General features: G+C 60.1%; 4 protein-coding genes across 4 annotated transcripts in view; 3 read left to right on the top strand and 1 right to left on the bottom strand.

Annotated features, from left to right (window-relative positions):
• Positions 1-3,471, bottom strand: part of NDOR1 (NADPH dependent diflavin oxidoreductase 1) — a 16,754-nt gene extending 13,283 nt beyond the window's left edge. Inside the window, 7 exon segments of the mRNA XM_017740274.1 lie at positions 176-277; positions 363-423; positions 426-457; positions 1,363-1,460; positions 1,764-1,841; positions 2,403-2,537; positions 3,381-3,471. Coding sequence (XP_017595763.1) covers positions 176-277; positions 363-423; positions 426-457; positions 1,363-1,460; positions 1,764-1,841; positions 2,403-2,537; positions 3,381-3,383 — 509 coding nt within the window. The 5' untranslated portion in view covers positions 3,384-3,471.
• An 86-nt stretch (positions 3,472-3,557) lies between these two features.
• Positions 3,558-4,321, top strand: TMEM203 (transmembrane protein 203). Its single transcript, XM_008638304.2, has one exon. The coding sequence runs from the start codon at positions 3,650-3,652 to the stop codon at positions 4,058-4,060; it is 411 nt and encodes a 136-aa protein (XP_008636526.1). The 5' UTR covers positions 3,558-3,649; the 3' UTR covers positions 4,061-4,321.
• A 1,217-nt stretch (positions 4,322-5,538) lies between these two features.
• Positions 5,539-11,954, top strand: part of LOC103619763 (ectonucleoside triphosphate diphosphohydrolase 8-like) — a 12,592-nt gene continuing 6,176 nt past the window's right edge. The window contains 4 exon segments of the mRNA XM_008638330.2: positions 5,539-5,720; positions 8,015-10,454; positions 11,300-11,417; positions 11,888-11,954. Coding sequence (XP_008636552.1) covers positions 10,332-10,454; positions 11,300-11,417; positions 11,888-11,954 — 308 coding nt within the window. The 5' untranslated portion in view covers positions 5,539-5,720; positions 8,015-10,331.
• LOC108448180 (ectonucleoside triphosphate diphosphohydrolase 8-like) overlaps positions 10,052-11,954 on the top strand; it is a gene marked incomplete at its 3' end in the record, with an annotated part of 20,097 nt that continues 18,194 nt past the window's right edge. The window contains exon 1 of the mRNA XM_017740349.1: positions 10,052-10,061. The remainder of the gene's footprint in view (positions 10,062-11,954) is intronic.

Below are 11,954 nucleotides of genomic sequence, written 5' to 3'. Positions count from 1 at the left end.
AAGGAGACAGGGCCCACGGGTGTCCAAAGCACAGGGGACACTGGAGACACCAGATGCTGTGTGGGGAGGGTTCCTGCTCCAAGCAGAGTATGTCTCCACTCTGGAGCACAGCCAAGGGAACAGAACATTTCAGCCCAGCCAGCCCCAGCAGGCCCTTCCCGCCCTCTGCACTCACCGCACATCGAGGCCGATGATCTCAAGGCCAGGAGGGAGAGGATACAAGGCAAGGATCTTGTCCCATAAGGCCACAAGCCAGGGATCAACCACTGCATCTGGCCTGCAGTATAGAGTCTAGAGTATAGAATATAGAGCATATAGAGTATAAAGCACATAGAGTATATGGAACATATATAGGCTCTTACCCCAGGTCATGCTGGTCGTCTCCCAAGGCCACTGGCAGTAGCGGGTTGCCCCCCCGCTGTGCCGTTTGTGCAGCTTCTTTGCAACAAAATTAAACCTGAGCAGAGAACAGCACAGGGCAGGGCTGCTCCAGCAGCACAGCAGGCACTGCCACAGCACCAGCACGCACTGCCAGGGCCACCAGAGCAGCACACAGGCAGAGCCAGCACCATGACCCGTCCCGTGCCCTGCCCAGCCTGTACCAGTTCACAGAACCAGCTGGCTGCCAGTTGCTGGCCCTCACGGGCTGTGCCCAGCCCCCAGGTGGGATAAGGGGAGGTCCAGCTTCCCTTCAGGGCAGCCTGTGCCCTGGGCCATAGAACCGTTCCCTCCCTCCAGCCCCAGAGCAGCACACAGGCAGAGCCAGCACCATGACCCGTCCCGTGCCCTGCCCAGCCTGTACCAGTTCACAGAACCAGCTGGCTGCCAGTTGCTGGCCCTCACGGGCTGTGCCCAGCCCCCAGGTGGGATAAGGGGAGGTCCAGCTTCCCTTCAGGGCAGCCTGTGCCCTGGGCCATAGAAGCGTTCCTTCCCTCCAGCCCTTCACTGCTCCACAGAGCTCAGGCACACCCGTCCCTCCCACTACAGCTCTTTGAGGCACACAGGAACAACCTTCTGGGGGAGACCTGGGACCAACAGGGCTGGCTGCCACCTCTGCTTGATGTCTCCTGTTGCCCTGGCCCAAGGCTGTGGTAAAAGACTGACACATGATGTCTGACCCACTGCAGCAAAGCATCCTTGGCGAGGAAAGAAAAGGGCAGAAGCTAAATTCTTGGGCATTAGGAAGGACATGGGCTGGTAGGACAAGGATTTTTAAGGCTGGTGGGAATTACATTTTGTCTGAGCTGCTGCTCCAGAGTCACGCTCTGTCTCCCCTTACCCCCTCTATTCTCCAGCCACCCTGGTCTCTACTGCAGTCACAGCTGTGAGGAGCAGCTGCCCAGGAGCTGCAGAGCTGCTTACTTGGGGTAGGAGGAGTCACCAAGGCCCAGCACGGCGTAGTCCAGCTGGCACAGGGAGCCGGCCGGGAGGTTCTTCCGGAACAGGAACCGCCAGAACATCTACAAGGGACACAGGCAGCGAGTCCTGCTGCTGCCACGGCACCTCCCTGCCTGCCTGTCCCTGCATCCCTGCTCAGCCACCCACGGGGGCCCTCCTGAATCCCAGCAGGGTGAGGAGCACAGCTTTCTGCAGAGGTGCCCCCTGCAAGTCACCTCACCAGCCCCCTGGCCGTGTCCCCTGCGATGTGACTGGTGCTGCTGCAAAGCTCCCCCAGCAAAAATAACCCCTGCTCCAGCTGCTTCAGGAGAGAAAACTCCGGAGCAGGGAAGGAAAAGTTTTAACAGGACAGGAGCATGTCCTACCTTCATGTTGTCAGGTGGGTCTCCCTGGCCCGTGGTTGCACACACAAACACCACCAAAGGCTCATGGATGAGGTTGGCCTGTGGGTACAAACACGGCACACTGAGGTCAGCAGCCTCCAAACTGCTCTGGAGCCAGGCTGGCAGAGCTGGGGGTGTTCAGCCTGAAGAAGGCTCCAGGGAGATCTCAGAGCCCCTTCCAGTGCCTAAAGGGACTCCAGGAGAGCTGGGGAAGGGTTCTGGAAAAGGGCCTGGAGCGACAGGACAAGGGGGAATGTCCACAAGCTGCAGGAGGGCAGGTTTAGATCAGATATTATGAATAAATCCTTCTCTGTGAGGGTGGGGAGGCCTGGGCACAGGGTGCCCAGAGAAATTGCGGGTGCCCCATCCCTGGAGGTGTCCAAGGTCAAGTTGGACAGGGCTTGGAGCAACCTGCACCAGGCCTGTGTGAGTTCAACAGTGTTTGGACAATGCTCTCAGGGACAGAGTGGGATTGTTGGGGTGGCTCGATGATCCTGGTGGGCTGCTTCCAGCTCAGCTTGTTCTGTGATTCCATGGTCCTGTGGGAGGTGTCCCTGCCCACAGGGCTGGTGGAGATGGAGCAGGAGCAGCAGTGCCCAGAGCACCCCGTGTCCCACTCACCACGTCACAGCTGTCCAGGGCCTCCACCCGGCACCGCAAGTGCCGGCGCTTGGCTTCTCTCCCAATCCTCTCTGCCGTGTCCTGAGCTGTCCCAGTCTGGCTGCCAAAAAGCACCAGGAGTCTCCGTTCTGCCATCTGCAAGAGACAAGAGCAGGGAAGTCACCAGAGGGAAGGGAGAGGAGGGGAGGCAGAGCTGGGCCTGCCCTGGGCTGAGCAGCACTGACCCCGCACAGGGGCTGGGGGCCCAGGGGACACCTGTGGGGCTGACACAGCACACAGCCAGCACAGGGATGGAGGAGAGCTGGGATTCCTGGGATACAAGGCTCCCAGGCTCTCTTTCCACACCGGTGCAGCACTGAGGGAGTGATCCCTCGTCCAAGCCAATAGGATAAGCTCACACAAAGGTGTGACCAGACACACAGAGCTCTCAGCCAGGCTCCGACAGAGCAAGGCCGGCCTGGAGGGGATCCCAGCCAGGGAGATGTCTGAGCTGCAGACAGCTGCTGTCAACCATGGGCCCGTAGAGAAATAATAAATTAAATAATAATAATAAATAAAATCACAGAATCACAGACCGGTTTGGGTTGGAAAGGATCTTACAGCCCATCTCGTTCCAACGCCCCTGCCATGGGCAGGGACACCTCCCACTGTCCCAGGCTGCTCCCAGCCCCAGTGTCCAGCCTGGCCTTGGGCACTGCCAGGGACCCAGGGGCAGCCCCAGCTGCTCTGGGCACCCTGTGCCAGGGCCTGCCCACCCTCCCAGGGAACAATTCCTTCCCAATATCCCATCCAGCCCTGCCCTCTGGCAGTGGGAAGCCATTCCCTGTGTCCTGTCCCTCCATGCCTTGTCCCCAGTCCCTCTGCAGCTCTCCTGGAGCCCCTTTAGGCCCTGCAGGGGCTCCGCGGGCATTCTCCTCCCCAGGCGAACACCCCCAGCGCTGGGGCCAGGCCCGGCCCCGGCCGCTCCGCGGGACTCACCATGGACCGGCCCCATCCCGCCGCTGACGTCACCACTGCGCGACAGCTCTGGCTGACGTCATCACCCCGACTGAGGCGCCGGGACTCCCCGGGCACCGTCCCCCCCGCCTGATGACGTCATCCGATCACCGCCTCTCCCCGTGACGCCATCGCCCCGCGCCGCCGGGCCGGGCCGGGCCGGGGCCGGAGCCGGGTTAGGGGCCGGTGCCGAGGCCGGGGCTGGTGCCGGTGGCGGTGCCGGGCCCGGGCCGGTGCCGTAGCCCCGGACGATGCTGTTCTCCCTGCGCGAGCTCGTGCAGTGGCTCGGCTTCGCCACCTTCGAGATCTTCCTGCACGGGCTGGCCCTGCTCGCCTTCTCCGTGCTGCTCGTGCTCAAGGTGGACGGCGCGGCCGCCGGGCTCTCCTGGTGGATCGTGTTCGTGCCCTTCTTCGCCGCCGACGGGCTCAGCACGTACTTCACCACCATCGTGTCCGTGCGGCTGTTCCAGGACGGCGAGAAGCGCCTGGCGGTGCTGCGGCTCTTCTGGATCCTCCCCATCCTCAGCCTCAAGTTCGTGTTCGAGATGCTGCTGTGCCAGAAGCTGGGGGAGCACACGCGGGAGCTCTGGGACGGGCTCATCCTGTCGCCCGTCTTCATCCTGCTGCAGCTGCTCATGATCCGGGCCTGCCGCGTGAACTGAGCCCCGGCGGGACGTGCCCGGCGCTCCCGGGGCCGGTGCTGGGGCTGCTCCCGTCGCTGTCCCCGTGCGGAGGGCAGGGGACGGGCTGGGACAGGGGCCGTGCCCCAGCTCGCGGCCGTGTTGCAGAGCACCACGCTTCTCCAGAAGCTCCACATCCCTGTTTGTGCTCCCTCAGCTCCCGCCTTGTCCTGCCCTGCGAGCGCTGCTGGGCGTGACAGTTATTTTATTTTAGAATAAAAATGCGTTGAAGGGTTGGGTTTATTTATAAAATTCTTCTTGCCTAGAAAGCAGTTGTACCTAAAGCTGCTGCCTGGAGAGCGGGAATTGCCCGGAGGGTGGGCAGTTGCTGTAGATCTCCTGGTATGGCCCAGACTGCTGCCCTGGCCTGCTCAGCAGCTGGCTCGTGGATTTCCATCTGTCCCCTCACCTCCCTGAGCACTTCATCCCTTCAGCACTTCATCCCTTCAGGGCGCCGACAGGGCTCTGTAAGATCGTGTTGAGATCACTGATGTGTGTGTTTTTGAACAGGAATATGATTTTTCTTCTTTGTATGTCACTCCATTTCCTGAATATGGAAGTGGGGGTGTGGGAGAGCACGGCTGATGCTGCTTCTGAAGGGGGGTCTCACTGCCCTCAGAGCCCCCAGAGAACAGGAGGAATTTGGTATTCCCTGTGGAAGTGCAGACCAGTGTGTGAGGTGCCAATGTCACGGGGATGCACCGGGTGGGACTGTTGGGGTGTCTGTGCAGGACTTGGTGATCCTTGTGGGTCCCTCCCAGCTCAGGAGATTCTGTGATTCTGCCCCACAGGTGCTCTTCAGCTCCTGTTTCACGCTGGGATGTGATCTCCCAGCGCTGGGTGATCTCCCAGGGCTGGGTGTCACCAGCCCCAGGTGCTCAGGTGAGTCTGGAGCCACTCACTGGCTCCCCTGGGCCGAGGACGTGTCAGCTGGGAGGTGGCAGCCGCCTGCTCCTCGTCACCTCAGCCCACAGCAGTGTGAGCCCAGCCCCTCTCGGTGTGGTTGTGCCACGCGCCCCGGTCCCCCCGAGGGCCCCGGCCACGGGAGTTCCATCCCCTGCTCCTGTCCCAGGAGCTGTGCCAGCAGCAGCCGCAGGGTCACTGCTGTGGGGCCGGCTGGGGGCCGTGGGGTGGGAGCTGTGTGGGGTCAGTGTCTGCTACAGCGCTGAGCAACTGGAGCCACAGCAGCTGAGGGACAGGAGAGCAGCAGGACGAGCAGCAAAGCCTCTGAGTCAGGAGGGGACACTCACTGAGTGGCCCTGGGGACCGATGGTGCCTCTGGACGCTCCCACAGCTCCCAACCACCAGCTAATTAATAAAGTAAGGAAGGGGCTCATCAGACCCAAAGAAGATCAAACAGATGATCACATCCCTCAGCCTCGCCGTGACGCTGCACAGGCACGGGGCCCTTTCCTGCTGCCCAGCCCGGTCCGTGAGTCCCACACTGACACCAGCCCTGTCCCTGGGTTGTGGTGTCCGAGACAGGGGAACATCCCCCGTGTGCCACATCCCCCCTGTGCCACATCCCCCGTGTGCCACATCCCCCCTGTGCCACCCGCCTCACCTGCAAGCGGCTTTGCCAGTGTTTTGCTGCTGCCTTGGAGACGAACCAGCGGTCAGCGTGTCCCTGCTCTGCTCTGAGGTAAGGCAGCTTCCCTGGGGTGTGTGGGGACACAGGGGTGACACAGTGTTGAGCAGTGGCATGGGTGTGCTGCCCTGGTGGGGGTTCTGGGGTGGGGGGATGGTCTGGCAGCCAGGACCACCCCGTGTCCCTTCCCAGGACTCATGCCTGGTGCAGAGGAGTGGCCTGCTGTGCCCAGGGCCACCAAGTCTTGGAACAAACCTTGCTGGGACATTTGCCCTGGCACCCAGCAGTGTGCAGTGCTGGCACACCAGCCTGTGGCCACACAGAATTCCTTCTGGGAGCATCCCCTTGGAGAAATCCTGCTGGAGCCTCCACCTGCTGACACCCATTCCCTGCCCAGTGTGAGCATCCACGTCTCTGGCATGGGGTGGAGATTCCCCAAGTCTCAGGCCAGCCCTCTTTCCCACGCTGGAATACACCTGGCAAAGATGGAAATCTCACCTCTGGGTTTATTTTTGCTGCTGTGGCTGGTGGGTTGGGTGTTGCTGCCAGCTGGGCCTTTCCCAAACCCAGCAGCAGGGGAGTGGCCCAGCTCCCAGACTGGAGGTCTGGCAGGTGATGCTGCTTCCCAGGGCTGGTGCTGCAGACCCCAGCCCCAAGCCCCTCTGCACCCCTGGGCTGGTGGGGAAGGAGCCTGTGCACAGCCCAGCCCAGGTGCCCAACCAGCATCCCTGTGACTGAGGGGCAGAACCAGCCCTGGCTGCCACCCTTCCCCGTGGGTCCCTGCAGGGACAGGAGCAGCCCTTGGAGAGCCATCTGAAATTGGGGTGGGTGCACTGCGGGAGAGAAGGCAGTGCTGCCGTGTCCCTACAGAGCTCAGCCTGCCTGGGGCAGCACGGATGGGCCCCATGCACCAGGAGGACACAGCTCCAGCGTGACCTGAGCCTCCAGAGGGGAAAGGGGGCTCCCAAAGGACTTCTGGGAATGGGGGGCCCAAGGGACCTCCATCCCTCCCTGCAACGTGACATGGGCAGCACCTGGGGACAAGGAAGCTTCAAATAGCCCAAACTCCACCAGTCCTGCTGGAATCAGAGTGGAAGGGAGGGCTGGAGCTGGTCCCTGCTGGGATAAGTCACAGCAAGACCCAGGGTATGTCTGGCAGAGGAACACGGGGCAGGAGCAAGTGGTGCAGCTCACCTGGACATGGGAGACGCTCAGAGCCACTGCCTGCACCTCCCACCCAGGACTGGGGTGACCTCATGGAGCAGAAATTGAGTTCTGGTAAATGAGAGACTCCCTTTTTTAAACCTGAGTCAGGGTGCTTTCCTTTCAGAAGGCACCAGGAAGGTGTTGGCAATGCAGGTGATGTCATTTCACAAACACCAGTCAGCCCAGTGCCTGGCAGGGATGGCTGGGCTGGAGCCCCACTGAGTCCCCACACCAGCCTGGCAACTCCCTTCTGGGTCTCAGAGTCATTGCAAGGGCCACAGGCAAACAAATACATGTCAAAAGCAGATCAAACAGGGGTGTGTGTGTACTCTAGCCACACTTCTCCACAGCAGATTTGTCTATCACAAGCCAGAAGGAGACATTTTGTCCCTTTCTCAGTTACGAGCAAATAGCACATTTCACTCTCACCAGAGCACAGCCCTGAAGCCAAACAGGGCTGGGGCTGATGGGCCCAAGGACATGAGGGGAGCCACGTGAGAGCAGCTGCTCCTGGGGTGAGGAACCCCATGGCCCTTCCAGGTCCTGGGATGCTCGGACACCATGTAACCATGAGACCCTGAATTTTAGCAGAGACACCCCTTTGGGTGGGATTGTGTGAAGAAAATTGAGGGCTGGATGTAGCACAGAGCCAGGGAGTTGCTGGGCAGGGTCAGGGGCAATGAGGGCTCCCCTGCGCAGCACTTCCCTCCCAGCATTGCCCCGTTTGACTCAGCTGAGATAAGGCAGCTGGAACTGTGTCCTTCCATGCAGTTCCTTGTGATTCACACCCAGAGCCCAGCCAGGGCAGCATCACCTGGCAGAGCTGCAGGGCTGCATGTGGGGCCAGCAAGGGGGAAGAGCCCCTCAACAAAACCTCTGGGACTATTTCTTTACCATGAAAAGGGACAGGAAAAATAAAGTGAAGAGTTGCTCATCCTGTGTTTGGACTTGGAGCTGGAGGTTTTGGTCAGCTCTGGGTGCACACAGCCACTGGCAGTGCCTCATGTCCCTGAGAGACCAGGGCTGGTTGGTGCCTCTCTGTCCTGAGCGGGGATGAGACCCCTGTGCTCAGAACAGCCCTGTGCAGTCAGCAGGGGATTTCCAGAGCAGGGACACTCATCCACCCCTCCCACTGAATCCAGGTGTATCCAAAGGTTGTGCTGTGTGGAGGTGGGAACGCAGGAGTGGCAGCACCCCCTGGGCTTCAGGAGCCAGCCCGAAGGAGACTGCTATGGGAATGTTGAAGTGAGGTGCTGTGAGCCCACAGAGACTGTACTGACATGCCATCGCGTCACAGGATGAAAGAGAATATGTTTATTTGGTTCTTCCAGGTAAGAGTCAACTATGATTTCCAAAAATAGGTTGAGACTTGTGGGAAGTGCCCTGTGGACGTTTCCCTAAGTCTCAGAGAGGGGATTTGTTGAAATGAAGCACCACGAGAAGGTTAAAAATTCACTGCAGTACAGGACAAACAAAAGAACTTACGAAAGACGAGGGAATAACCAATCCTGCAGGAACTGAGAGCCATGACCCGAGAAGTGAAGAGCAGGAGGACACTATAAATCAAATTACAAAGCTGAAGAACAACTCTGTGTGATTCCTGTGCTCATTAGTGTAGTAAAATCCCTGCCCACAGGCTGTGATCACCCCTTACTCAGATAAGCCCCTTCCCCACAGAGCATGAACAGCAAAAGAAGCGTGCAGGGTACCTGTAAATGAGGCAGAGACTGTGAAACCAATGGCTGCACTATTCGCGGTTGGCTGTAGGGGAATGCTGACTTCTATTGCTTCAGAAGTGTAAAAGTGGGCACCTGGCACGCTCAGGGTGTGACGGCTTTGTTGATTCAGCACCCACCACCCATCTCTGCGTAGATGTGAAATAAAATCACTATCTCGACTCAGTGCGTGAATCTGCTTCCTCCACACGGGGTGAAAGATCCCAGATTGGGGATAACAGGAAGAGGGAGTGGCCCGGAGGTCTGAGGAGCGCCCGGGGACTGCTGCCCCTGATGTGACAGCACGGTGACACTGTCAGTGCACACAGCAGGAGCTCTGAAACGCCGGCAGAGGTGCTGGGCAGGGTCAGGGGCAATGAGAGCTCCCCAGCACAGCATTTCCCTCCCGGCATTGCCCCGTTTGACTCAGCTGAGGCAGCTGGAACTGGGTCTGGCCACGCAGATCCTTGTGATAGCCCCACCAGGCTCTTTCTTATCAGGGAGCTGCATCAGCCGGAAGCAGCTCGGCTGTATGCACAGGGAGAGCAGGTCCCTGTTCCCCAGCCCTTCTGCTCCCAGGGCACTCCTGGGTCCTCCCCACTCCCTCACCTCTCCTCGGGGTCTGCAGGGACCCCAGGAGCAGCACAAAGCTGGGCCAAACACAGGCAAGGGGTGACCACAGTCCCAGCTGGGCCATGACGGTGTCCTGGCCTCTCCAGTGTCCCCTGGCAAAGCCCAGCCAGTGCTGCTGAGACTCCCCTGGCAGGGCAATCCTCCCCCTCTGTGGGAGTTTCCATCTCATTGTAGGAAAACTCATTATCAGGTACCTACGCTCCGTTAGATTCCGGGGCACTGGATACTGCAAATCACTCTCACCTCTCACAGACCTTGCAGAGAGCTTGTAAAGGCAATGTTAAGGCCGGGGAGAGCAAAGAGAAAACAGAAATGGGGGGTGTGACAGCACAGAGAAGGAGAGGGCAAGGGTTAAACGCAGAGATGTGTCCTTCACCTGATTTCATTCAAATGAGGAGGAGGAACTAATGGGCTGAAGGTAAGGACAATGCCGAACTGGGCCATGAATATACACCGGCAAGACAAACAGGAGAACAGATATTCGAGACTTTCACCTAAGGCCGATGAGCTCTCAGAGAAAATAACGGGGGAAAGATTTTCCAGCAGTATCCGCTCCCAAAGGATATAAAAGGCAAGTCCAAAGTGGGGTGGCTGCATCCGGAGGAGCACAGAGCCCTGCGGGGTCCCACGGGGGCGCAGCCTGGGTGCTGCTGGAGCAGGGCTCCGGGAGTGCGGGCAGGTGAGCTGAGCTCCCTCACAGCCTGGGGAACACAGCCACCCTCCCCTGCTGCAGTGCCTCACCCCGAGCCTTTGCAGCTTCTCCCTCCTCCGTTCCCTGCAGGTTCCTCCTGCCCCTCCCAGGCCCGACCCTTCCCGGCAGTGGGCAGCCGGGCAGCAGCGGGTGTGGGACTTGGGAGGTGGCTGTGGTCCCATCATCATGGCTCTGCCAGGCTGCGGGGCAGCCAGCCCCTCTTCCCTCCAGCTCCCTGTATTTTACCCTAATATTGCTTTTCCCAGGAGAAGGTCTGATTGCTCACCGGGGTTTCTCAGTGGCACAGCTTGAGACAGCGTCAGCTTTCAGAGTGGATCTCCTTGCAGCTCTCACTGACACCGCTGCTCCCAGGTGTCCAACCTTCCTCCCGTGTTTGGGTTTCCAGGAGCCTTCACCCCAATGCTGGCTAAGAAGAAGCCCTTCACCAGTGCCATCGTCGGGGCGCTGGTGGCACTCTCCATCATTGCCCTGGTTCTCAGCCTGGTGAGGGTTGAAGATGTGACGCTGCCACCCACGGTCAAGGTGAGCCCTGAGAAGGTCCCTGAGCACCTGTGGTGAGCCCAGTCACCCTGGGCAGGTGCCCAGAGCCAGCAGCTGGTCCGTGGGGCTCGGAGGGGATGTGGGCTCAGGACCTGCCTGGCAGTAGCAGGGTGGGTGTTTTGTCCCCACCTCGGGGTGCAGGCAGAGGAAAGTCAGAGGGGAAGCCTCCTCTGGAGCTCATCACCATGCTGTGCCGGGTTTGGAGATTACCTTGGGGCGGGTGGGTAGGGCAGAGCCCTGCCCTGCTCCCTCTGCTCTGCCAGGGCATGGTACCTCTGTGTGCCCTTTGTTCTGACCCTCACACCATGGCACAAGCATCCTGCCTCCCCCTGTCGTGCCCTGGGCACAGCACCCCACCCCAGCTGCTGGAATGGGCTGGCAGGGGGTCGGGTTCAGGTTTTATGGGGGTGAGGCAGGTGGCTGAGAGCGCCTGGAGAGGCCCTGCCATCCCTGGCCAGGCTGGGTGCAGCCACGGGGCAGCAGGGAGCACGAGAGGTGGGAGAGCTGCAGGCCCCACGGTGGGGCCAGTGTGGACACAAAAGGTATGTGACCATGAAAGAAAATAAAAAAGCATGAGGAAACAACAGGAAATGTTTGTGTGATCTGGCATTGCAGCACAGGCCTCAGCAAGGGAATGACGAAGTCCCTTAGTCACTGCGGGGGGCTGAGAGCACTGCTCTGCTCTGCCACGACACAGCTGATGGGTTTTGTGCCTCAGACATGGGTTTTGGGGAATCTTCTGGCCCCTCTGCCTTGGCAGGGCCACAATGGGGCCAGGGCCAGGCTGCTGCTCCTCCACCTTGATTATGTCTTCGTTTCCCTTCCAGTATGGGATGGTGTTTGATGCGGGCTCATCCCACACCTCCCTGTTTGTCTACGAGTGGGATTCAGACAAGGAGAACGACACGGGAGTGGTCAGCCAGACCCTGTCCTGCGATGTGCAGGGTCAGTATCCCCCTGCCATGGGCTCTGCCTGCCCTGTTCGGGTGGTGGGGGGGGTGACCTGGCGGGACAGCGCTGTCCCTCGGGCTGGCACTGCGGGCACGGGGGAGCCGTGGCTGTGGCCAGGTGTTCCCTGAGCCCCGGGCCCTCAGCGCCGTGGGGTGCCCACGCTCTGGGGGGGACCAAAGCACCTTGATGGTGAATCGGTTTTTGTTCCTCCACCTTGGGGTGCCCCCAGCTGCTGTCCTGGCTGGAGAAGGTGTCACCTGTAGTGACTGGGGACACTGCAGGAAGCATGGGAGATGCGGGAGAGGAATGGAAGTGTGGGTCAGTCAGGTCTCAGGGGCCCTGGGAAAGCACCTTTGTTGCTAAGAGGTGACAGCCCTCATGGCCCTGTGCCCTCTTGCTCCCACAACCCTGACCCAAGCCGTTCCCATCAGCCCATCCCATGTCCCATCCTGACTCTTTTCCAGGGCAAGGCATATCAAGCTATGCCAGCAATCCCCCTGAGGCTGGCAATTCCTTAAGGGAGTGCCTGGA

This window comes from Corvus brachyrhynchos, unplaced genomic scaffold, assembly GCF_000691975.1.
Source record: "Corvus brachyrhynchos isolate BGI_N302 unplaced genomic scaffold, ASM69197v1 scaffold305, whole genome shotgun sequence".
NCBI classification, from domain to species: Eukaryota; Metazoa; Chordata; class Aves; order Passeriformes; family Corvidae; genus Corvus; species Corvus brachyrhynchos.
Note: the sequence above shows the minus strand (reverse complement) of the source record. Positions and strands in the feature narration are given on the sequence as shown.

What these genes read in the sequence shown, in the direction of transcription:
- TMEM203 (XM_008638304.2), top strand. Translation starts at nt 3,650, where the DNA reads ATGCTGTTCTCCCTGCGCGAGCTCGTGCAGTGGCTCGGCTTCGCCACC.